The sequence below is a fragment of the Oncorhynchus mykiss genome, chromosome 23, assembly GCF_057628025.1.
Source record: "Oncorhynchus mykiss isolate SJ-2025 chromosome 23, ASM5762802v1, whole genome shotgun sequence".
Classification (NCBI taxonomy): domain Eukaryota; kingdom Metazoa; phylum Chordata; class Actinopteri; order Salmoniformes; family Salmonidae; genus Oncorhynchus; species Oncorhynchus mykiss.
The window spans coordinates 34,481,731-34,508,229 of NC_143044.1; the positions used below are offsets into that span (position 1 = coordinate 34,481,731).

At 43.1% G+C, this 26,499-nt stretch overlaps 1 protein-coding gene across 3 annotated transcripts; it reads left to right on the forward strand.

The window, feature by feature from the left end:
- The first annotated feature begins 1,326 nt into the window (after positions 1–1,326).
- Positions 1,327–26,499, forward strand: LOC110502815 (non-selective voltage-gated ion channel VDAC2). 3 transcript variants are annotated; one of them, XM_021581119.3, is made up of 10 exons: positions 3,260–3,365; positions 3,486–3,601; positions 5,963–6,034; positions 22,147–22,196; positions 22,305–22,457; positions 22,536–22,588; positions 22,817–23,044; positions 23,309–23,459; positions 25,381–25,438; positions 25,530–26,499. In XM_021581119.3, exons 3-10 carry the CDS (start codon positions 5,968–5,970, stop codon positions 25,619–25,621), a joined length of 852 nt encoding a protein of 283 aa, XP_021436794.1. In that variant the 5' UTR covers positions 3,260–3,365; positions 3,486–3,601; positions 5,963–5,967; the 3' UTR covers positions 25,622–26,499. The 3 variants fall into 3 exon arrangements, with proteins under 3 accessions (XP_036816418.1, XP_021436794.1, XP_021436792.1); XM_036960523.2 differs by lacking the exons at positions 3,260–3,365; positions 3,486–3,601 and adding an exon at positions 1,327–1,525; XM_021581117.3 differs by lacking the exon at positions 3,486–3,601.

A 26,499-nucleotide genomic window follows, 5' to 3' on the forward strand; every position in this document is an offset into this window, starting at 1 on the left:
AGATGGGTTTGTGAGTGAGAGTAGGGTGAAATTGCCCCTAGATACTGATCTTGGATCAGTTTCTCATTTCCCCCACTAATGATTAAGGTTAGTATTGGGAAGGGGAAGCTGATCCAAGAACTGTACTTAGTGAAAAGTCACCCCGGGGCCCTCTATGTGTGTGTGCAAGGCAGTAACTCAGTTAGCTACACGATTAGAAGACATGGTGACACATTATCTGCAGGAGATAGTCAGAGTGCAGTGGATTAAAGCGGATTCTGGGAATTTGCTCAGAGCTATTCTGAGCAGTTTACATTTTGGAAATCCCTCCCAGTTGATAGTCACGGTTCCTATTGTGACTGGGGTCCAGAGTCTAAGCATGGATTTAACATACTAACATGACTGAGTTTACATGTCAGGTCTCTGCTAGGAAAAAAGCATGTGTTCATCCTGATCTCATTAGCTTAGTTAATGTCACTTCAGGTCAAGTTATCTTACTTCTCTGACGGTCAAAGTGCTGATTCAGTGTAACACTGTGCAGTGTTTAGTTAGCTACAACACCTGTTTCTGTTTGACCACTAGAAGAGTTTTCCAACAACACTCATCAAGATGGTTTGCTACTGTAACAGTATAGCTTCCGTCCCTCTCCTCGCCCCAACCCTCTGCACACATCAACCACAGTCACTCACGAAGCATCTTACCCATCGTGCCACAAAAGCCGTGGCCCTTGCAGAGCAACTACTTCTAGGTCTCTGAGCGAGTGACGTCACCGACTGAAACACTATTAGCGCGAACCACCGCTAACTAGCTAGCCATTTCACATCGGCCGCACAGTTGTCATTCTCAAAAAAATGTTTAATTTGTGATCTCACATCTACTCTAATTCCTTGCCTTGCAGAATGCTGGTAGTTTAGCTAGATATCTAACGTTAGTTCAGGTTTCTTGAAGTGTTTCTTTTTTATTTCACCTTTATTTAACCAGGTAGGCAAGTTGAGAACAAGTTCTCATTTACAATTGCGACCTGGCCAAGATAAAGCAAAGCAGTTCGACACATACAACGACACAGAGTTACACATGGAGTAAAACAAACATACAGTCAATAATACAGTATAAACAAGTCTATATACGATGTGAGCAAATGAGGTGAGATAAGGGAAGTAAAGGCAAAAAAAAGGGCCATGGTGGCAAAGTAAATACAATATAGCAAGTAAAACACTGGAATGGAAGATTTGCAGTGGAAGAATGTGTAAAGTAGAAATAAAAATAATGGGGTGCAAAGGAGCTAAATAAATAAAATAAATACAGTAGGGAAAGAGGTACTCGTTTGGGCTAAATTATAGATGGGCTATGTACAGGTGCAGTAATCTGTGAGCTGTTCTGACAGCTGGTGCTTAAAGCTAGTGAGGAGATAAGTGTTTCCAGTTTCAGAGATTTTTGTAGTTCGTTCCAGTCACTGGCAGCAGAGAACTGGAAGGAGAGGCGGCCAAAGAAAGAATTGGTTTTGGGGGTGACCAGAGAGATATACCTGCTGGAGCGCGTGCTACAGGTGGGTGATGCTATGGTGACCAGCGAGCTGAGATAATGGGGGACTTTACCTAGCAGGGTCTTGTAGATGACATGGAGCCAGTGGGTTTGGCGATGAGTACGAAGCGAGGACCAGCCAACGAGAGCGTACAGGTCGCAATGGGGGGTAATATATGGGGCTTTGGTGACAAAACGGATGGCACTGTGATAGACTGCATCCAATTTGTTGAGTAGGGTATTGGAGGCTATTTTGTAAATGACATCGCCGAAGTCGAGGATTGGTAGAATGGTCAGTTTTACAAGTGTATGTTTGGCACCACCGCTAAATAGCTAGCCATTTCACATTCGTTACACTGGCAATGGAAACATGGCTTAAATATATTGTAACGACCCTGGGTTTATAAACGCGGAAATCGACTCTGCCGTACGACCATGCTTTTGCGGCACAGTCGATAGCGCCTGCTGTTTCATTACAATACGGTTCTGGCGCTACATATTAAGCCAAGCGCCATGGTTGCTATGGTGAGGATAAAGACTGCTTCCAGTTGCCAGATACATTATTCGCGAAGACAATTGCATTAAGTTAATAAATACATTAATTTGCAAGTGTTTTGGTCCCTTATTAACTTAATGCTCAAATATGGACTTAAAAATAATCAAATTAACGCATAACTCAGGTCATCCTACTTTGTTCTAGACAGGCAAAGAAACGAGCAGCTACATTTACAGGGTCCTGAGGGTTGTTTTGTTGTTGCGGTTTCTCCATAAAGATAGTTAGAGGACGCATCATTGTATCTGTCTCATTGTTGCGTCTGTGAGAGTATGAGCAGTGCCACAGAGTTTCTAAATCCAGAGGCGCAACATTGTGAGACTTGCGAAACAGACCAGGCTGGGGTTTGAAAAGTCAATGAGAGAAGTGAGAAATTCTTCCTTCGTTGTTAATTTTCTCAATCTAAAGGCAACCTAGATTTGAGCCAATTTCTTAAGTAGTTCAACATGTTATTACTCCAACCTTGTGAAAGTGACAAACTAACACATTTTCATTTAAGTCAAAGACAACTTTATATCGAAAGAGTGCCTTTGATTTGACGGCCTACTTATGTACAGTTCTGCGTCGTTAGACTCGATGCCGTGTTTCTACGTATGAGCTTAGCTAGCCAAGTGTGAGTGGGATTTCTATTGGTGAAGCAGTTTTAGCCTATCTTCATACTGTACTGTCTTTGGCAGTGCCATTGAGCCCATCTCCATTTTGAAGTAGTCCCATTTTCTTCTACTACTTCTGAGTTGGCAAACAAACTGAAAGGGTGCATACTGCCACCTGGAGTGTGTTTGAACAGGTATAAAAGTCAAGGTTGGCGATTTACTGCCACAAGTATAATTCATTGGCTGATCCCTCCTGTTGACATGGAAGTAATTATGTGAACCTTCCATAACCTATATGACGTTCCACCAAGTTGACTACTTCAAAATGGTGAAAGTCCTCAATAGTGCTGCCCATGCTAAAATGGGTTTTTGGGCACTAGAGTCAAAGATGGTGGATGAATTAAGACAGTTCACTCAGGCTGTTTAGCACGGGCAAAAATGTTCAGATCCTGTCTACTTAAGGAGGGGTTGGCTCTCCCAAAGACACCAATATGATAACAGCTGGGTCTGGTCTACTTAGTTCATTGACTTCCATTGAAACAGAAATTGAAGGAGTGGGATGTCTCCCTGCTTCTTCTAGAGACCTCTATCTAGCTCTATGGGTTTCTCCTTCATCGCCCTCCAGCTGGACAGGACTGTATCGCGACGCGGTGTCAGAAACAGCTTGAAAACAAGTCAAACCAACTATCTGCACCAACGCAAAGCTCCAAGCAACTGAGGTGAATTTATAATATTCCTGCAAAATGTAGCTACAGTAGCTAAGTAACGTTAGGCCTAAATGTCAGCCTTTTTTCTAGTTACAGTAGCTAACGTACGGTGTCTTTTTGGGCTAACGTTAGCGAGCAAGCTAAAGAGCCATTAGCTAAAGTCAAGACGGGGACATGGCCAGCCAGGATCCAGCGAAGAGAAACGTGTAGCCAGCTAGCTAAAGTTTGGTCCCTTGTCAAGGATAAAGGCAAGTCATGGTCGTTGACGACATTGTAAATGTGCTTTTTTTCCCATTTTTTTTTTCAACATTTTTATCCCTGTCTGTGATGTGATAATTTGTTAGTTAGCTAACGTTAGCTTGACTTTCATTTGAACAAGCCGCCACTGTCAGTCATTGGAATGATCTAGGCAAGACAATGCAGAGGCGTAGGAGTGCTAATGTCGATGTCAAGATGGCTGCTGCTTGCGGATAACCATGTTCTTCAAAGCTTCACCTGTGTAGATATTTTTTTTTCACCTTTATTTAACCAGGTAGGCTAGTTGAGAACAAGTTCTCATTTGCAACTGCGACCTGGCCAAGATAAAGCAAAGCAGTTCGACACATACAACAACGCAGAGTTACACATGGAATAAACAAACATACAATCAAAATTACAGTAGATAAATCTATATACAGCATGTGCAAATGAGGTAGGATAAGAGAGGTACTGCAATAAAGGCCATAGTGGCGAAGTAATTTCAATATAGCAATTAAACACTGGAATGGTAGGATGTGCAAGTAGAGATACTGGGGTGCGAAGGAGCAAGATAAAGTTGTAGCTATTGTACAGTATGGGGATGAGGTAGATTGGATGAGCTGCTCTGACAGCTGGTCTTAAAGCTAGTGGGGGAGGTAAGAGTCTCCAGCTTCAGAGATTTTTGCAGTTCGTTCCAGTCATTGGCAGCAGAGAAATGGAAGGAGAGGCGGCCAAACGAGGAATTGGCTTTGGGGGTGACCAGTGAGATATACCTGCTGGAGCGCGTGCTGCTATGGTGACCAGTGAGCTGAGATAAGGCTGGGCTTTACCTAGCAGAGACTTGTAGATGACCTGGATCCAGTGGGTTTGGCGACGAGTATGAAGCGAGGGCCAGCCAACGAGAGCGTACAGGTCGCAGTGGTGGGTAATATGTGCCTTTGGTGACAAAACGGATGGCACTGTGAAAAACTGCTCCAATTTGTTGAGGAGAGTGTTGGAGGCTATTTTATAGATTACATCGCCGAAGTCGAGGATTGGTAGGATGGGCAGTTTTACGAGGGTGTGTTTGGCTGCATGAGTGAAGGAGGCTTTGTTGTGAAATAGGAAGCCGATTCTAGATTTAATTTTGGATTGGAGATGCTTAATGTGAGTCTGGAAGGAGAGTTTACAGTCTAACCAGACACCTAGGTAGTTGTCAAAATATTCTAGGTCAGAGCTGTCCAGAGTGATGATGCTGGACGGGCGGGCAGTGATCAGTTGAAGAGCATGCACTTAGTTTTACTTGCATTTAAGAGCAGTTGGAGGCCACGGAAGGAGAGTTGAATGGCATTGAGCTCGTCTGGAGGTTATTTGGTTGTAGGCCCGGCAATATCCCTTCAATTGTTTGCAAGGTCCTATGCTGAGATGATCATAAATTCCCTATCTAATCATTTACTGGGTGGTGGATTATACTGCCACTAGTCAATCAGTGATGACAAGCAAACCGCAACATGCATGTTGTGGCAATACGATCTTTGTCATATACTTGCTGCAATAGAGCTCGCCAGCTTGTTGTCCTAAAACCCATAAATTAGTTATCTGGTTGGTTCAGAAATCCCTATGGGGAAAGAATAGGGTTTTGGGATAAATGCTGAAATAATGCCTGCTGTTGCCTGGAAACCCAACATTGAATTAAATATTGGGCAGAATTTACCTCTACAAGCCAGAATGTTGAATAAAATTACATTTTAATGTACTTTACCAGTTGTCTGTGTATTTTGGTGGTAGGAATGTGAGCCAATATATCCACAGGAAATAGGATTACATCAACTTTTCAAAGCGCTGGTAGTGTGTTCAGATTTCTATTACCTGAAGCATGCACACAACATACAAATACATGCATACTTGCCAAGCTCTTGCATGTGTTTTACATGGTTCTGCACATGCTTCAGGTGATACAAATTATCAAGCACTACCAGCGCTTTGAAAAGTTGATGTAATTATACTTTCCTGTGGATATATCGACCCACATTATTACCCCCAAAAGGACCAACTGCACAGACAACCGGTAAAGTACTTTAAAATATAATTTTATTCAGCATTGTAGTATGTAGAGGTCACGAGAGGAAACTTTCCTGATTCAAACGCTAATTTCTGCCAGACATAGAATTCATTGCAATTCAACGTCAAGGTTTCCAGACTAGGTCTGTACTTTATACAAAAAACCTACAAAAATGGCATTCATTTCCCCATAGGCTTTGTCCAAAGAACCATGGCGGAGTTGGTGCCTACAAAAAGGCGCCATTACTATTTCACTCTATAGGCTACATGCTGAACTCAGTCAGTAGTACTACAATAGCTAGATTTCTCATCTTCCATTTTTCTTGTCACAGGTGTAATGGCAGTGCCTCCATCATATGGTGACCTTGGCAAATCTGCAAAGGACATCTTCAACAAAGGATATGGTAAATGTCTTAACTGGTTGGTTTACCCCTGTAGAAATGACGAGAGTGACAAACATGTATGTAACAGGGACCTCTTGTGACGGCTTGAACATGAAGCATCACTTTGGCCTCTCTTACGCCCTAATAGGCTAGTGGCCGTTCCTTAAAAAGGGCTTTAGTTTTTGACATACCTAACCGAGGTATAACAAAGCATATCTCTAAAGTCTCCCATATATGAAATGGGTGGTTGTGTAAAAAATATTTTACTGCAAAAGTGGTTAAATGTATAGATATTGTGACACCCCCTTAACACAAACAGTGCAGGGGGGATACAAATAGTAAATTATCTGCCCTTTATACAGTACACCTACAAACAGCATTAGGATATGTTAAAGCATTTTGGAAATATAAACCCACAGATGCAATAAGCAGAAATATCAACTATGAATATTTATGATGAAGTAAACTTCGCTTTTCGTAGCTGTTCAATAGAGGACTTTCCAAAGTTGTTCTCATTCAGTGCTGTAAGGTACTGTGTGACAAACATGCATACAGTTACACATGTATTTTTATGTTGTAGTTGTAATCGGCTCTAAGGCAAGAGGGGTCAGACACAATAAATACACTGCTCAAAAAAATAAAGGGAACACTTAAACAATACAATGTAACTCCAAGTCAATCACACTTCTGTGAAATCAAACTGTCCACTTAGGAAGCAACACTGATTGACAATACATTTCACATGCTGTTGTGCAAATGGAATAGACCACAGGTGGAAATTATAGGCAATTAGCAAGACACCCCCAATAAAGGAGTGGTTCTGCAGGTGATAACCACAGACCACTTCTCAGTTCCTATGCTTCCTGGCTGATGTTTTGGTCACTTTTGAATGTTGGCGGTGCTTTCACTCTAGTGGTAGCATGAGACAGAGTCTACAACCCACACAAGTGGCTCAGGTAGTGCAGCTCATCCAGGATGGCACATCAATGCGAGCTGTGGCAAGAAGGTTTGCTGTGTCTGTCAGCGTAGTGTCCAGAGCATTGAGGCGCTACCAGGAGACAGGCCAGTACATCAGAAGACGTGGAGGAGGCCGTAGGAGGGCAACAACCCAGCAGCAGGACCGCTACCTCTGCCTTTGTGCAAGGAGGAGCAGGCGGAGCACTGCCAGAGCCCTGCAAAACGACCTCCAGCAGGCCACAAATGTGCATGTGTCTGCTCAAACGGTCAGAAACAGACTCCATGCGGGTGGTATGAGGGCCCGACGTCCACAGGTGGGGGTTGTGCTTACAGCCCAACACTGTGCAGGACGTTTGGCATTTGCCAGAGAATACCAAGATTGGCAAATTCGCCACTGGCACCCTGTGCTCTTCACAGATGAAAGTAGGTTCACACTGAGCACATGTGACAGACGTGACAGTCTGGAGACGCCGTGGAGAACGTTCTGCTGCCTGCAACATCCTCCAGCATGACCGGTTTGGCGGTGGGTCAGTCATGTTGTGGGGTGGCATTTCTTTGAGGGGCCGCACAGCCCTCCATGTGCTCGCCAGAGGTAGCCTGACTGCCATTAGGTACCGAGATGAGATCCTCAGACCCCTTGTGAGACCATATGCTGGTGCGGTTGGCCCTGGGTTCCTCCTAATGCAAGACAATGCTAGACCTCATGTGGCTGGAGTGTGTCAGCAGTTCCTGCAAGAGGAAGGCATTGACGCTATGGACTGGCCCGCCCGTTCCTCAGACCTGAATCCAATTGAGCACATCTGGGACATCATGTCTCGCTCCATCCACCAACGCCACGTTGCACCACAGACTGTCCAGGAGTTGGCGGATGCTTTAGTCCAGGTCTGGGAGGAGATCCCTCAGGAGACCATCCGCCACCTCATCAGGAGTATGCCCAGGCGTTGTAGGGAGGTCATACAGGCACGTGGAGGCCACACACACTACTGAGCCTCATTTAGACTTGTTTTAAGGACATTACATCAAAGTTGGATCAGCCTGTAGTGTGGTTTTCCACTTTAATTTTGAGTGTGACTCCAAATCCAGACCTCCATGGGTTGATACATTTGATTTCCATTGATAATTTTTGTGTGATTTTGTTGTCAACACATTCAACTGTGTAAAGAAAAAAATGTTTAATACGAATATTTCATTCATTCAGATCTATGTTAGGTATCCAATACACACTCACACTGTCTAGATATAAAACAAAAGGAAGACTCCTAACTATTGGACAAAGTTAATTTCCCACCTTGGATGCAACCAGACATGACAAGCTACAACCATGTTTACAGGTCTGAGTTTCAAAGTTTTGTGGTGTGATGAGCACCACCTCATCCTCAATGTAAAGAAAACAGAGGAGCTGGTGTTTTACCCCAAATCTAGTCTGTGACCACGTGCCTGTGGTTGTCTACAAAGCCAACATAGCACAAGTTAGCTCATACAAGTACCTGGGTGTACACATGGACAATGTGCTGAGCTGGAAGGTTCAAGTAGTGTCTGCTGCAGAGTAAAACAACGCCTCTATTTCCTACAGTGACTCAGGGTTTTTGGAGTTGATCAGAAAAGAATGCTCCTGTTCTACCATGCAGTCATTGAGTATCCTGATATATGGCGTCAGTCTGGTTTGGCAATTTATCAGTCCAACTGAAATCCCACCTGATACAAACTGCCACGAATGTAAAGGGCGTGAGGCAACTTCCTTCCCTGCAGACTATTTCTGAACTGACCGTTACCAGACCAGCGCAGAAAATTATTTCAGATCCCTCCCATGTACTTCACTCTGAGTATCAAGCAGACACAATAGGGTCCCTACATGTAAGCTGAACAGGTATAAGCACTCCCTCATTCCCATGTCCATCAAATACCTAAACGGTAATAGGTAAAATGATGAGCTTGCTTAGTACAATACTGACAGAATAAGGGAATGTGCAAAGTATTATGTACAGTGCCTTGCGAAAGTATTCGGCCCCCTTGAACTTTGCGACCTTTTGCCACATTTCAGGCTTCAAACCTAAAGATATAAAACTGTATTTTTTTGTGAAGAATCAACAACAAGTGGGACACAATCATGAAGTGGAACGATATTTCAAACTTTTTTAACAAATCAAAAACTGAAAAATTGGGCGTGCAAAATTATTCAGCCCCTTTTACTTTCAGTGCAGCAAATTCTCTCCAGAAGTTCAGTGAGGATCTCTGAATGATCCAACGTTGACCTAAATGACTAATGATAAATACAATCCACCTGTGTGTAATCAAGTCTCCGTATAAATGCACCTGCACTGTGACAGTCTCAGTCCGTTAAATGCGCAGAGAGCATCATGAAGAACAAGGAACACACCAGGCAGGTCCGAGATACTGTTGTGAAGAAGTTTAAAGCCGGATTTGGATACAAAAAGATTTCTCAAGCTTTAAACATCCCAAGGAGCACTGTGCAAGAGGTAATATTGAAATGGAAGGAGTATCAGACCACTGCAAATCTACCAAGACCTGGCCGTCCCTCTAAACTTTCAGCTCATACAAGGAGAAGACTGATCAGAGATGCAGCCAAGAGGCCCATGATCACTCTGGATGAACTGCAGAGATCTATAGCTGAGGTGGGAGACTCTGTCCATAGGACAACAACAGTAAACAGTATATTGCACAAATCTGGCCTTTATGGAAGAGTGGCAAGAAAGCCATTTCTTAAAGATATCCATAAAAAGTGTCGGTTAAAGTTTGCCACAAGCCACCTGGGAGACACACCAAACACGTGGAAGAAGGTGCTCTGGTCAGATGAAACCAAAATTGAACTTTTTGGCAACAATGCAAAACGTTATGTTTGGCGTAAAAGCAACGCAGCTCATCACCCTGAACACACCATCCCTACTGTCAAACATGGTGGTGGCAGCATCATGGTTTGGGCCTGCTTTTCTTCAGCAGGGACAGGGAAGATTGTTAAAATTGATGGGAAGATGGATGGAGCCAAATACAGGACCATTCTGGAAGAAAACCTGATGGAGTCTGTAAAAGACCTGAGACTGGGACGGAGATTTGTCTTCCAACAAGACAATGATCCAAAACATAATGCAAAATCTACAATGGAATGGTTCAAAAATAAACATCCAGGTGTTAGAATGGCCAAGTCAAAGTCCAGACCTGAATCCAATCGAGAATCTGTGGAAAGAACTGAAAACTGCTGTTCACAAATGCTCTCCATCCAACCTCACTGAGCTCGAGCTGTTTTGCAAGGAGGAATGGGAAAAAATGTCAGTCTCTCGATGTGCAAAACTGATAGACATACCCCAAGCAACTTACAGCTGTAATCGCAGCAAAAGGTGGCGCTACAAAGTATTAACTTAAGGGGGCTGAATCATTTTGCACGCCCAATTTTTCAATTTTTTTACTTGTTATTAAAGTTTGAAATATCCAATAAATGTCGTTCCACTTCATGATTGTGTCCCACTTGTTGTTGATTCTTCACAAAAAAATACAGTTTTATATCTTTGTTTGAAGCCTGAAATGTGGCAAAAGGTCACAAAGTTCAAGGGGGCCGAATACTTTCGCAAGGCACTGTATGTGGCTATATGAGAAGTGTATGATAAGGGAAATGTGCAATTTATATTGTGTGTAATGTACAGTGTTTATTTTGTATACAGCAGTAATGTGTGTGTCTACTGTCTTAAGACAATTTTCTCCTATCCTAAGTGACTACGGCAGGTGTTCACTACAATGAACCAACACAACCTGACACTCAGTGCCATCAACTTAGTGGGCCATCACATGTCATAGGAATTGCACCTCTCCAAGAATTGTCCTCCCATCCTATATGCAAAACCTTAAACAGGAAGTACCTGTGTTAAGGACTGTTTTAACTTTGGTCTGACCAATCAGAATCTACGCTTGAAGATTGGTTTGATCATGCGGACTGGGAGGTGTTCCGGGTTGCCTCTTAGACAAGTATTGAAGTATACACTCACTCGGACTGGGTTCATCAGGAAGTGCATTGAGGATGTTTCCTCTATGACGATTTAGAATTTATCCAAACCAATTCAATGGGCCAGACACAAGAAGTATGTGGCAGAGACTTAAGACAATCACGGATTAAAAAGGGAAAGCCAGCCACGTTGCGGACACCGACAGCTTTCTCCCGGACTAGCTAAACACCTTTGCCCGCTTCGAGGAAAACACTGAGCTACCGACGCAGGGACACCACTGCTCACGAGGACTGTAAGCTCTCGTTCTCCGTGGCCGACGTGAGTAAGATATTTAAGCATGTTAACCCTGAAGACTTTCGGCCTAGATGGCATCCAAAGCCGTGTCCTCCGAGCATGTGCAAACCAGCTGGCTGGAGTGTTTACGGACATATTCAATCTCTCCCTATCCAAGTCTCTCACTTGCTTCAAAAGATGTCTACCAGTGTTCGTGTACCTAAGAAAGTTAACATATCTGAACAGCCGACACCCTTGTCCCGCTACATTTTGAATACCGCCCCAACATATTTATTGATGGCGCAATCAACATGGCACTGCACACTGTCCTAGCCCATATTGACAAGAGGAATATCTATGTCAGAATGCTGTTCATCGACTACAGCTCAGCCTAGTGCCCTCCAAGCTGTTGTGACTTTTGGCTAATTAATATTCTAGATAATTTACTGATTAATTATTCCAGCAGTTAATCAGATTTTGATACATTTATTTATCCTGAGGGGCATCTTCAAGGGTTGGATATTAAGTAAATGTTTATTTGTCATGTGTGCCAAATACAACTGGTGTAAACCTTACAGTGAAAGGCCCTAACCAACAGTGCAATTTTTAAGTAAAAATTAGGTATTAGGTGAACAATAGATAAATAAGGAAAAAAAAAAACAAACAACTGTAAAAAGAGTAGCGAGGCTATATATACAGGCACCGGTTGGTCGGGCTAATTGAGGTAGTATGTAAACTCAGCAAAAAAACATCCTCTCACTGTCAACTGCATTTATTTTCAGCAAACTTAACATGTGAAAATAGTTGTATGAACATAACAAGATTCAACAACTGAGACACAAACTGAACAAGTTCCACAGAAATGGAATAATGTGTCCCTGAACAAAGGGGTGGGGGGTTCAAAAGTAACAATCATTATCTGGTGTGACCACCAGCTGCATTTACTACTGCAGTGCATCTCCTCCTCATAGACTGCACCAGATTTGCCTGTTATTGCTGTGAGATGTTACCCCACTTCCACCAAGGCACCTGCAAGTTCCCGGACATTTCTGGGGGGAATGGCCCTAGCCCTCACCCTCCGATCCAACACGTCCCAGACGTGCTCAATGGGATTGAGAACCGGGCTTTTTCCTGGTCATGGCAGAACACTGACATTCCTGTCTTGCAGGAAATCACACAGAATGAGCAGTATGGATGGTGTCATTGTCATGCTGGAGGGTCATGTCAGGATGAGCCTGCAGGAAGGGTACCATATGAATTGAGGTGGATGTCTTCCCTGTAATGCACAGTGTTGAGATTGCCTGCAATGACAATAAGCTCAGTTCGATGATGCTGTGACACACCACCCCAGACTATGACGGACCCTCCCACCTCCAAATCGATCCCGCTCCAGATTACAGGCCTCGGTGTAACGCTCATTCCTTCGAAAATGAACACGAATCCTATCATCACTCCTGGTGAGACAAAACCACGACTCGTCAGTGAAGAGCACTTTTTGCCAATCCTGTCTTGTCCAGCGACAGTGGGTTTGTGCCCATAGGCGGCGTTGTTGCCGATGACGTCTGGTGAAGACCTGCCTTACCACAGGTCTACAAGCCCTCAGTCCAGCCGCTCTCAGCCTATTGCAGACAGTCTGAGCACTGATGGAGGGATTGTGCGTTCCTGGTGGGACTCGGGCAGCTGTTGTTGCCATCCTCTACCTGTCCCGCAGGTGTGATGTTCGGATCCAGGGCAGGTGTTGTTACACGTGGTCTGCCACTGCGAGGACGATCAACTGTCCATCCTGTCTCCCTGTAGCGCTGTCTTAGGTCTCTCACAGTATGGACATTGCAATTTATTATCCTGGTCACATCTGAAGTCCTCATTCCTCCTTGCAGCATGCCTAAGGCATGTTCACACAGATGAGCAGGGACCCTGGGCATCTTTGTTTTTGGTGTTTTTCAGAGTCAGTAGAAAGGCCTCTTTAGTGTCCTAAGTTTTCATAACGGTGACCTTAATTGCCTACCGTTTAAGCTGTTAGTGTCTTAACGACCGTTCCACAGGTGCATGTTCATTAATTGTTTTATTGAACAAGCATGGGAAACAGTGTTTAAACCCTTTACAATGAAGACCTGTGTAATTATTTTACAAATTATCTTTGAAAGGCAGGGTCCTGAAAAAGGACTGAGTTTACATGTAGGTATAGTTTAAGTGACTATGCATATTTGGTAAACGGAGAGTAGCAGCAGTGTAAAGAGGGATTGGGGGGGGGACACACACACACAATGCAAATAGTCCGGGTAGCCAATTGATTACCTGTTCAGGAGTCTTATGGCTTGGGGGGTAAAAGCTGTTGAGAAGCCTTTTGGTCCTAGACTTGGCACTCCAGTACCGCTTGCCATGCGGTAGTAGAGGGAACAGTCTATGACTGTGGTGGGTGGGGTCTTTGACAATTTTTAGGGCCTTCCTCTGACACCGCCTGGTGTAGAGGTCCTGGATGGCAGGCAGCTTAGCCCCAGTGATGTACTGGGTGGTACTACCCTCTGTTGTGCCTTGCGGTCTGAGCCCGGGCAGTTGCCGTACCAGGCAGTGATGCAACTAGTGGTGCTCTCGATGGTGCAGCTGTAAGAACCTTTTGAGGATCTGAGTACCTTTGCCAAATCCTTTTAGTTTCCTCAGGGGGAATAGGCTTTGTCGTGCCCTCTTCATGACTGTCTTGGTGTGTTTTGGACCATTCAAGTTTGTTGGTGATGTGGACACCTGCTCAACTACAGCCCCGTCGACGAGAATGGGGGCGTGCTTGGTCCTCCTTTTCCTGTAGTCTACGATCATCTCCTTACAGGCTGACTACACAAAATAAAGTCTCTATATTCAATTATTGCACCCACACTACTCGTGCGCGCCAACGATCGTCTGCGTTGGCAAGGGCTAAAATAGAAGTCCGTTCTATTTGTGATCCTCATTGGTTTATAGAAGCAGGTGCCATCTCCTCATTGGTTAATACCTATGTGGGTGACTGAAAGACAAACAAGGTCAGTGGCGGTAATGCACCTAATTTATGAAAGTTGACAATCGCAATTTAAAGTCCAGAGAAGAAAAGGCCTGGAAGGAGGAGAGATGACTAGAAACGATTCGGTTGACCGTTTTATGCGTGGCTTAATTGTCGGAGTAGAGGACCTTGTGCATTTCGGTTAAAATAACAACTCAATGTTTATATCCCAGGACAAATTAGCTAGCAACAGCAAGCTAGCTAAATTGACATAAATGTTTAATGCTTTTTGACCTGTCACCAAATGTTATGTAATTGGTTTTAGAGTTTGTTTTGATATTTGAACCTGTGTGTCATAATCACGTTTGGTGTGAGGGGGCAAAATACATTTTTGCGTGATGGCGCACGCGCGCAGCTGGTTTCAGTTCCGTGTTAGCCTTGGTACGTTGAGGGATGGGTTGTTATGCTGGCACCACCCGGCCAGGTCTCAAACCTCCTCCCTATAGGCTGTCTCGTCATTGTCTATGATCAGGCCTACCACTGTTGTGACGTCTGCAAACTTAATGATGGTGTTGGAGTCATTCCTGGCCACCCAGTCATGGGTGAACAGGGGGAACATGAGGGGACTGATCACGCACCCCTAAGGGGCTCCAGTGTTCAGCGTGGCAGATGTGTTGCTACCTATCCTCACCACCTGGGGGCGGCCCGTCGGGAAGTCCATGATCCAGTTGCAGTGGGAGGGGTTTAGTCCCAGGGTCCTTATCTTAGTGATGAGCTTTGAGGGCACTATGGTGTTGAACGTTGAGCTTCTCACGTAGGTGTTCCTTTTGTCCAGGTGGGAAAGGGCAGTATGGAGTGCAATAGAGATTACATTATATGTTTGGGGGGCATGCAAATTGAAGTGGGTTTAGGGTTTCTGGGATAATGGTGTGAGCCATTACCAACCTTTCAAAGCACTTCATGGCAACGGATGTGAGTGCTATGGGTCTGTAGTCATTTAGGCCGGTTGCCTTTGTGTTCTTGGGTACAGGGACTATTGTGGTCTGCTTGAAACATGTTGGTATTAGACTCAATCAGGGACATGTTGAAAATGTCAGTGAAGACGTTGGTCAGCACATGCCCAGAGCATACATCCTGGTAATCCATCTGGCCCTGCGGCCTTGTGAATGTTGACCTGTTTAAAGGGCTTACTCACATCGGCTGCGGAGATCTTGATCACACAGTCGGCTGGAACAGCTGATGCTCTCATGCATGCGTCAGTGTTGGTTGCCTCGACGCAAGTATGTAAGTGATTTAGTTTGTCTGGTAGGCTCGGCAGCTCACGGCTGTCACTGGGCAGCTCACGGCTGTGCTTCCCCTTGTAGTCTGTAATAGTTTGCAAACCCTGCCACATAAGACGAGCGTCTGAGCCGGTGTAGTACGGTGCAATCTTAGCCCTGTATTGGCGCTTTGCCCGTTTGATGGTTTGTCAGAGGACATAGCAGGATTTTTTTTATAAGCTTCCGGGTTAGAGTCCCGCACCTTGAAAGCGACAGTTCTACCCTTTTTGTACGTACAGTCACTGTGGGGACGACGTCCCCGATGCTCTTATTGATAAAGCCAGTTGTGGTGTACTCCTCAATGCAATCGGAAGAATCCTGGAATATATTCCAGTATGTGCTAGCAAAACAGTCCTGTATTTTAGCATCTGCTTCATCTGACCACTTTTTTTATAGACCGAGTCACTGGTGCATCCTGCTTTAATTTTTGCTTGTAAGCAGGAATCCGGAGGATTGAGTTGTGGTCGGATTTACCAAATGGAGGGCGAGGGAGAGCTTTGTACGTGTCTCTGTGTGTGGAGTACAGTTCATCTAGAATTTATTTCCCTCTGGTCGCGCATTTAACATGTTGATAGAAATTATGTTAAACTGATGAGTTTCCCTGCATTAAAGTCCCCAGCCACTAGGAGCGCAGCCTCTGGGTGAGCTGTTTCCTGTTTACTTATTTCCTTATACAGCTGACCGGAGTGTGGTCTTAGTGCCAGTGTCCGATCTGTGGTGGTAAATAAACAGCCACGAGAAGTACAGAAACTCTCTTGGGAAATAGTGTGGTCTACATCTTATCATAAGATACTACACTTCAGGCAAGCAAAATCCAGAGACTTCCTTCGTTTTCATGCAACAGCTGTTTACAAATATGCACAGACCCCCCCCCTCGTCTTACCAGAGTGTGCTGTTCTATCTTGCCAGGGCAGCGTATATCCCGCTAGCTGAATGTCCATGTCATCATTCAGCCACGATTCCGTGATACATAAGATGTACAGTTTGATGTACAGTTTGATTTGAAATAAGTTACAAATAATGCGGGGAAAAAACACATAATAGCAGAATTGGTTAGACGCCTGTAAAACTGCTGCCATTTGTTCCGGCGCCATTTTACTGCTATAGAGAAACCCTTGAATTAACCCTATTGGTAGTTATCATTAACTGTTAGTGTTAATACAATCAACAATATAATCAGTCAATTTTGCTATATACTCATTCTGGACCGTTGTCAAGCTCTGGAACCTCAATAACCCAACTGCTCACAAATCATATATTTTTTTTTTTTTTTACTATATTAACTACCTCACTTTCCAATTTATTTAACATATACAACAATTATTGAGGTGAAAATATTTTGTGACCTGTAGAGCTTATTATAAATTAACTTCCATACTCGGCTCAGGCAAATGCAATAGTTAATTCACAAGACTTTTGAGGATGATGTGGTCTTATTTATTGAAAGAGAAAATGTAACGTTAGGAACACCTGCTTTTTACATTACCGACTGACCAGGTGAAAGCTGTGATCCCTTATCGATGTCACTTGTTAAGTCCTCTTCAATCAGTGTAGATGAAGTGGAGGAGAAAGGTTAAATAATTATTTTTTTTGAGCCAATTGAGACATGAGCTGTGTTCGAATACCCATACTGACATAATGTATACTACATATTTAATGAGTGTATATACTATTAGTTAATTTTAGTATTCTGTAAACAAACAGTATCCTTTCAGATGAGCTTACTAGCTCTTCGCCGGTCCACCGGATGTTGAATCTGTTGCTATGCAACCTCTTGCTAGCTAGTTAGCATAACAAGTTAGTAGTGATGGGCTGGCTTGTTTGACTCTTTAAAAAAATGTTTTGTATTTTTTTCAAGTCAAACAGTTTGCTATAGTTTATGATTGGTGTTAAAATAATTTAAAGTAAATTATTCAATGAATTCATACTCTACCATAACCGCAATGTATTTAAAAATGCATTGGTTTGTTATGAAAAATAATGCTATTAAACATTTGCATTTAAGTAAAACGTTTTAATGTATATTAACAAAGTGCATATAAATCTAACCATTCAAAACTAATACAATCTGAACAGCATAATAGAATATTGCACCATATCAAAGAAAATGAATAACAATGTAAAAATCTGCAGCATCCTACTTAAATCATTAAACTTTTCTCTCCTTTATTGCCATGTTATAACCAGCTGCACACAGCAATGTTGACCATATTTAGCCTTTTGTGAGAGATTTGCATTCAGAAATGCAAGCTGCCTCACTTTCGAGGGGCTGATGCGGTTTCTTTTCTCAGTAATTATTTGTCCCGTTTTCGAGAAGATCCTCTGAGGGAACGAATGTGGCCACTATGCAGAGTCTCCCTGTCATGACTTTAGTAAGCCATGGGTAGACTGAGGCCTTGTTCTTCCACCAGCTCCAAGGATCTGCAGATCTTTGGAGGGGCTCCTTCTAATAGGATCGGACCTCCATTATGGCATCTGCTGAGGGATTCCTTCGTGCTGCATCCCCAGTTGCTCTCTCGTCAAACATTATCCAAACAGCAGATGTTTGTGGCACTACTGCTGGTGCTTCTACCCCCATCGCATCCCTCTTCTTCCTGTTGCCCTGGTGCCTGAGCCAGCTGAATGCTGGGGCTGTCCCTCCCTGCTGCTGAGGTGCCTCATCAATCGCTCTGGCATCACTGAAGGATAACTCCTTAAACCTGGAGTCAAGTGCAGCGGTTTCTGATAGCACGTGATTATATTCCATTCTGTGGAACTTTCTGTCCATTAATGAACATAGGGTCTCCATCAACTCTGTCACGTCCTGTGGTTGCATTTGCTTCTCTCTGGTGGCTGGCTGTGATTCGCTGCAGACCCTTACACAGGAGTATCATTTTTGAGGCTGTCACATAGCTGAAAAGAGAGAACAGTAACTTATTAGTTCATGTTTTGTCTAGTGAAACTACATGCTCATATACATATATAATACTGGATTAAATAATGATGTAGTAATAACTGATTACTGTACCCCTCTCCACTGATCTCCACAGTGACCTGCTCAAAGGGTTCCAGGACTCTGCACACCACCTCCCATTCCTCTTGGGTCAGAGCCTCAACAGGTGCATTGACAATGGCCAGGGTAGAGAGGATGGCATCCTTTGACTCAAGAAACCGCTTCAACATATAAATGTTGAATTCCACCTTGTAGTGCAGTCTTGTTTAGGCCTCAGCTCAGGCATCCCCACCTCAGTTTTTCAGGACCTACTGCGCTCCTGTGAAAGTATTCCACAGCTGCTTTCACTTTGTCCTCAGTGGGCTTCATCACCTTCAGAGCATCTCTTACAATCAGGTTGATTGTGTGGGCAAGACATGGATGATGGTTCCATTTTAACATTTTCATGGCTTTGGTTATGTTAGCTGCATTATGAACACAACAGACCACTTTTCCATCTACTTGCCATTCTCTGGCCACTCAACAGTTCCTCTACCAAGTTCTTTGTGGTGTGTCTGTCGCTGAACTCAAAGCAGTCCAGAAGATTGCTAGACATTGAAAAATCTTCAATGAAGTGACATGTAAGAAGTGGTTACCCTTGATGTTCAGCAGTCCGTGGTAAGGCAAACTGCAGTAGCTTTTTGGACTCTTTCCCGCACTGAAGCCAGTGTGCTCTCATACAGTTGTGGAATAAGTGATTTTTTTTAAAGGGCTTTCCTGCTTGGAATGGTCTACATTGGATTTAGACTATTGCTATGATATCTAAAACCTCTGTCCTCCACGAAAAATGGAAATGGAAATTAAAATGGCTGGAAATCGGTGGCAATCGTTTTAGCCAATGCAATATCAATTTGACCTTGTTTTGCTACAGTGGAGATGCTGACTCTATCACTAGTTTCTCGAAGCTCCGCTACAGCTAGCTTTACAGTTGGGTGCACAGTTCGCATATGCCGTGTAGGTTGTGCATCGAAACCGGCTTTGAGATTTTTTATTTGGCAAATTCTACACTGCTCTAACATTGCATGCATTATTAAAATGCATCCAAATGCTACTGTGCTTCCGACTCACTTTCCAGCTGTTTTTCACAGCTGTCCTTCCCCTCTCCCCACGGCTGCTAAGTGTGCGACTGAGTGAGTTGGCTCGGCCTTCCCTCACGCGTCTTTGGTTCATTGGTTGACACTGCTTGTCTGACAGGAACAACAGGTGAGGCTGTTAGTCTGAGCAGACAGTCAGAACAAATGTGTGTGTTGTGCATTTAGGCCTATATTTAATTTCTTTATTTTTTTTTTAGTTCTATTCATTTAAATCTTTTGATTATTCATATCAATTTTGCATTTTTATAAATCAATTTGGCTCTTCTGATATGCGAGCCGGCTCCCAACGTTCACCTACAAGACCCGGCTCGTTCGCCAACGACCCATCACTAGTCTGTAACCGGTTTATTAGCCGACAGCCGGCGCTAATGGAAAACACTTTCTGAGGGTAGCGTGTGTTTTCCTTTGAGCAGATTACAATAGCCACAAGCTAAAGAAATGTGTTACTGTAGCTGTTTGAATACTCATACTAATGGTACTATTTGTGACGTTAATTTAGTATATAGTAATTTAGGTCATAGTATGGATATAGTTATTATGCCAGAATTTCCTGGATGTCGTACTACTTTCGCCAAAATATGAATTATACAAGCAGTGAACACTATTTCAGTGCTTTTGGGGCCCGTAATGGAATTCTTCAGAAAATTAGCGTGGCTTCACATTGTTTTCAGATTTGAAGAAAGTGGCGGAAAATATGCAGCCGAAGTCCAACAAGAGCAGCAACAAATTCATTGCTTTAACTAATGTTGAGCAATGTAATAAAGTAAGTTACGTTATGTTGGCGGACAATTTGTTGGCTACGCTGTCCTTATGAACCACATAGCATATCATTACAGCAGTAACATTACCACAATGTTAGCTAGCTACCTAACGTTAGTTTGCTAATAATACATCAAACTTGTCAGTATATTAATGATATGCTGTCTAACAATCCAGCGTTTATTGACTTGATTATTCCTGTCATTCTTCGCTTAGCTAAGTGCTATAGTTGAGTTCTCAATGGACATTTGTGTGCTTCCGTAAATTTGCTCTGGCTATCTACTACGATTTCAGAGTACTCTCGCCTGAGTGTACCAGACTCAGAGCGCAGAAAAAACTTATTTAATTTATGAACGCTCAACACCCGTTGAATATGGCCGGTGTCAGTAAACGTAGGCAAAAAAACGTAATTAAAGAGGTGCCAGCAGCACAGTTAGTTACCAACGCTCTGTATAACATAAATACAGCCTAACCAGCTCTGCTAGGGTGAGGAAAATGGTCAGTGAGGTTCTCACACTTGTCTGGAAGTAGCTAGCCAACGTTAGCTTGGGCACTTGACTGCCGTTGTAAAGGTCAGAATCAACCCTACTCCTCGACCAGAGCGTCCAGTGTGCGCTCCGAGAGCGTAACGCTCTGAATTTACAAACTGACAATCTGGCAACGTTCTGAATTTTAAGAACGCACCCAAAGCCGTAGAATGTCTAGCTAGTAATTTATGCTAACAAGCTAGCAAGAGGTTGCACAGCAACATCATCAACTTCCAGTAGACAGGCGACGCGCTAGTACACTCAACTGAAAGCATACCGGTCGTTTATAGTATACTAAAATAAACAAATAGTAGTGTGTGTGTGTGTGTACTCATTTTAAGTATGTATGGGGCGGCAGGTAGCCTAGTGGTTAGAGCGTGGGGGCAGTAACTGAAAGGTTGCTAGATCGAGACCCCGAGCTGCCAAGCTAAATATATGTTGTTCTGCCCCTGAACAAGGCAGTTAACCCACTGTTCCTAGGCCGTTATTGTAAATAAGAATTTGTTCTTAACTCACTTGCCTAGATAAAGTTTAAATAATGTTTTTATTTAATGTAGTAGTAGTATGGGTATTCTAACACAACTAGTGTATTTGTCTTTTTTTGGGGGGGTGCGGGGTCGGGCAGGACCATACAGCACTGAATGCGAGCAAATCTGACTTTGAAAGTTATTTTGAACAGCTACCAAGAAGTGAAGTTAACATTCATTATAAATATTCACAGTTGATATTTCCGCCAATTATATCTGTGTTTACAGGTATATATTTCCAAAATGCTTTAAGATATCCCGAATCGTATAAAAAGCAGACACTTTACTACTTGTATTCCACATTTTCGCAATATCAGCGCTTGCAATACTGGGTTGCATGAGCTTATGTGCCACCCTCTCTTCCCCCTCCAGCAAGGCACTGTTTGAGTTAAGTGGGTGTGTCACAATATCTATCAATTAAACCACTTTTGCAGTAAAGTATTTTTACACAACCGTCCATTTCATATATGGGAGTCCTTTAGAGATGTGGAAAAACATGGTTGTGTTTTGTTACCCCTACAGAAGGTATATCTAAAAAATAATTTGAAGGACTTGTCAGTAGCCTAAAAGGGAATGTTTACATATTTCACACTGACAAGGCATTTCACAGGAAGGAAACATGATGACAACCAGACTTTCAATTTTTTCAAGCCATGTCACAGTTGAACCGTATGGATCAGTATTCTCCATGTAGTGGTCCGTATGTCAAATATTGAAATGCAAAGGAACCTTACCATACAAAGGAACATGTGGTGGTCTGAATGTTATGATTTGTTCTTCATAAGGTTTTGGATTGGTGAAACTTGATGTCAAGACCAAGTCTTCAAGTGGAGTGGTGAGTTTGGCTATTCCATCCTGCCAGGGAATTACTGTGCATTATGCGCTTGTATAACAAAGGATAGGATAGACTACAACTCCTAACTCTGTTGTAATTGTCCTTTAGGAATTCAAAACCTCCGGCTCCTCCAACACTGACACCAGCAAAGTCAACGGGAACTTGGAGACCAAGTACAAATGGGGTGAATACGGCCTGACTTTTACAGAGAAGTGGACCACAGACAATACTCTGGGGACTGAGATCACTGTTGAAGACCAGGTAGAGGAGAAACCAGTCTAACTCAAGTGATTTGTGAGCTTTCTATTTGGTTGTGCTTAGTTTTTTCTTCTTCCATAGATCACCAAAGGACTGAAACTTACATTCGACACCCAATTCTCACCAAATTCTGGGTAAAGTTTGTGCCTTTTTTTTAGTTTCAAGCATAAATTAATGTTTCTCACCAGTCTTTTGAGACCCTGGAATCGATAACATTTATTGTGCATGTTCGGCGCTGCATAATCCACCAGACTTTCTTTATTGAAAATAATCAGGGAAGACTGAACAAGAACAACCGAGATATCAGATGTTTATTAATCCTCTTTTTACCCCCCTCTCTATACTTTTTTTTTTTCTAACAGCAAGAAGAGTGGGAAGGTGAAGACTGCCTATAAGCGTGAATACGTCAACCTGGGTGTGGACGTAGACTTTGACTTTGCCGGCCCGGCCATCCATGGGGCAGCGGTGGCCGGATACGAGGGATGGCTGGCTGGCTATCAGATGACCTTCGACACGGCCAAGTCCAAAATGAACCAGAGCAACTTCGCTGTTGGCTATAAGACGGGAGATTTTCAGCTGCACACCAATGTGTAAGCTTCATATCGATTGTGCTTTGGAGAACTTACTGTATGTCTCGGCACTAAAGTGACAAGGGTGAATTTTTCTACCATGGTTAGAAAGAGGAGTCTCCTTTGTGCTTAAAGTTGAACTGAAATGTTTTAGCAATTGATTTTGATAAATTGTAGGTGGATTTGAGCATTTCAGTTAATCTTTTAATTGAGCTATCAAACAAAAAGAGCAGTTAATCAGACAAGGATAACATAATGTATGTCTGCTTATTTCATATATCCCAGTAATGATGGCACAGAGTTTGGAGGGTCCATCTACCAGAAGGTGAATGACCAGCTGGAGACTGCTGTGAACCTGGCCTGGACAGCAGGCAGCAACAGCACCCGCTTTGGCATCGCTGCCAAGTACCAGCTGGACTCCAGTACCTCCATATCTGTGAGTGCTGCTCTTTTGCTTGTCTTGTTTATACGTTTTGTATGCCAGACTTTACAGCTGTGTTCAATATTCAGAGACTCTGGTTCTGTGAGATTTAGTATTTTGTTAAATGCGAATGGCTATTTTAGGAAGTAACTGGAGTTTCCATTTTTTTTTAAATTTTGTTTTATACCGTGACAATAATTATCAAATAACCCTTTGTATTCCAGTGTTTAAAGGAATTATCCGGTACTTTTGTATAGTTTTTAATCAGTAGTTCTGAAAGTAGCGCTCACAAGCCAAAAGTGGTCCCCTAAAATGGTGTACTACATCACATATGTGCACCACATCATTGCTCTCTCTCTGCTGTGGGTGCTTCTTGCTAGCTGTCACTCGTATGGTGAGGGGCTGAAGCTTACTGGTTGAACTAGAATTGCCAGAGCGCTGGCCCACAAGGCAAAATGTAAGGAAAACAGACCTGCCAACATGCACGCATTTTGCATACCAACTACGCAATTCTCTGTCCATGTACGAGATCCGAATTAAAGGTATGCAGATGTAACGGATGTGAAACGGCTAGCTTAGTTAGCGGTTCGCGCTAAATAGCGTTTCAATCGGTGACGTCACTTGCTCTGAGACCTTGAAGTAGTAGTTCCCCTTGCTCTGCAAGGGCCGCGGCTTTTGTGGAGCGATGGGTAACGATGCTTCGTGGGTGACTGTTGTTGATGTGTGCAGAGGGTCCCTGGTTCGTGCCCGGGTATGGGCGAGGGGACGGTCTAAAGTTATACTGTTACACAGAAATGAATAGGGCCTGGTGGGGGAGGGGGGGAAATCGAGCTGCAGCACACAGACATCTACGACATTTGTGTCAACGGACATGGAGACTTAATACATCATTATTTGACGTAGCTACCCCCTGTCTGCCCTCCTTTTTGTTGTGATGCTGAGTTTGCCGACTGCCAGCTGTACGTAAACACATGGACAAATCACTTTTCGACTCCGTGTGTTGTGGAAAAGTAAACACTAATTGTTTCAAGGTAACGTTAGCGAGCATAAGATGGACATTCAGTGGGCTCTAAAGTGCCAGCAGTTCACTCATATTTGCTAGTGAAAGAAATTAAATGCAAATACGAAAAATAACTGGTTGCATTTGTGCGAGTGTGATATACATTTAATTCTGCATCCCATTAGTTGTACTTTCCACGTAACATTACGAGGATCACTCAACCTGAGACTGTAATTATGATCCATGTCAAAAAAAAGCATTACAAAAGTATAATAAAAAAATCAATATAAACATCTTGGCATTAAATCGAGTCGGGAGTTTAGAAGACTGCGTGATGAATGAATGAGTGCCTTTGCACTAGATTGGACATTTTATCCATTTCGAAAATCTGAAATGGTGTATGCGCCGCAAAGAAATAGAATAGGCACCTTTATATAGGCTGAAACAGCGGACTCTTCTAGCGAGCAGCGTTCAGATTCTCTTTGCGGTAGCCTACTTAAGCTTCACGTAACCAGTTTGCAGTCTGTGTCGATGCGATCATTTGTTTTTGTTTCGTATGTTTTTAAAATGATTTTGCTTGTGAGCTGGCCTAGTGATTGGCCCTGTTTGAGAGGTGACAAGCGTTCCTCTACTATAGAGACTAAACTTTGTTGAATCTCCTATTTGCTGCGTGCATCTGTTACTCTAAAAAGTTGGACAGGGTTGGCAGGTCTGGGAAAATATCGTAGCACAGGTTCCAGAATTTTCCTTTTGCTTTTAAGCTAGGGATTTCATGGCTAATTGAGGTAAGACAGTAATTCTGCTCATAGATTATGCATGTATGAACTACACATTGACACATCCAGCCCAAAGCGGGAGATAAAAAAAAATACATAGTAGTCGCCAAAGTTCCGGAGGACACCTTTTAATTGTGTATTTTGTTGCTATATTTTCCAGGCTAAAGTTAACAATGCCAGCTTGGTGGGAGTTGGCTATACCCAGACACTGCGGCCAGGTAAGAACTGGCTCTCACTACTTTACAAAAGCGTTGCCAACCATCTCCAAAGTGGGCTGTTGTAGCCAAGTTGTTATTTATTTTTCTGCAGGTATGAAACTCGTCCTGTCTGCACTGGTTGATGGAAAAAGCATCAACTCCGGTGGCCACAAACTGGGACTGGGACTGGAGCTGGAAGCATAAGTATCTAGCCATCCTGTGTAGTTAAGTTGTTGTATTTAATTTAGGGAATCGCAGAATAATTTGGCCTTATGTATTTCCAGCCCAACCACCATTAAGTGATGTCTCAAAGGGATTCATCTAATCTAAAGCAACAACACGCCCTGCCCAACAGCCCTCAGTACTGTCAGTTAGATGGATCCCCAACCCTATCAGCCACTTATTTCCTTTCATGGTTTGTAGGCTAGTACTACTAGGTCTGCTATTTATCAAGTCATGTGTTTGTTTCTATACTGTGCTGTACCACTAGTGAAATGCATCCTAAAGCGTTTTGCTTTATTGGTTTGGCTCATTGGATTGTACAGTCCGAGGGGGGTTGTATGAAGATGTATGCTTTGATTTAAATATGTATAATAATGTTATTATATCATATGACGATAATCCTGAACTGTTTTACACACAGTCAAATTTATATGATACTTTTTTTTCCCCAACTATATTTATGTCCCATCTTTCCCTGTTTCAGTTGCACATATTCGGTTAGCAAAGCTTTGCCTGTTGTTGGGACGGCTCCTACTATGCTTATCAATTTCCAGAGACCTTAAACGTTGATCTATTTAGCTAATATTCTTGAGGATTTGTTAACGATGCTTACTTAACGACTCACTCTGCGGTCATTAGCAGACTTGTACTATCTTGATTAACTAACCTGCTTCCTAGTTGAACATGGTAAATTTGCACGACAATGCCAAATGGGATTTGAAAAGTAAAAGCGAAACCATTGAGTGTATCCTCCACCTCCCCTTCCCATATCTGTGTATAAATGATATGACTGGGACATTGATCAGAAACCAAGTCCACTCGTGTGTCTACCTTTACAATAAAGTCTTTAAACAAATCAA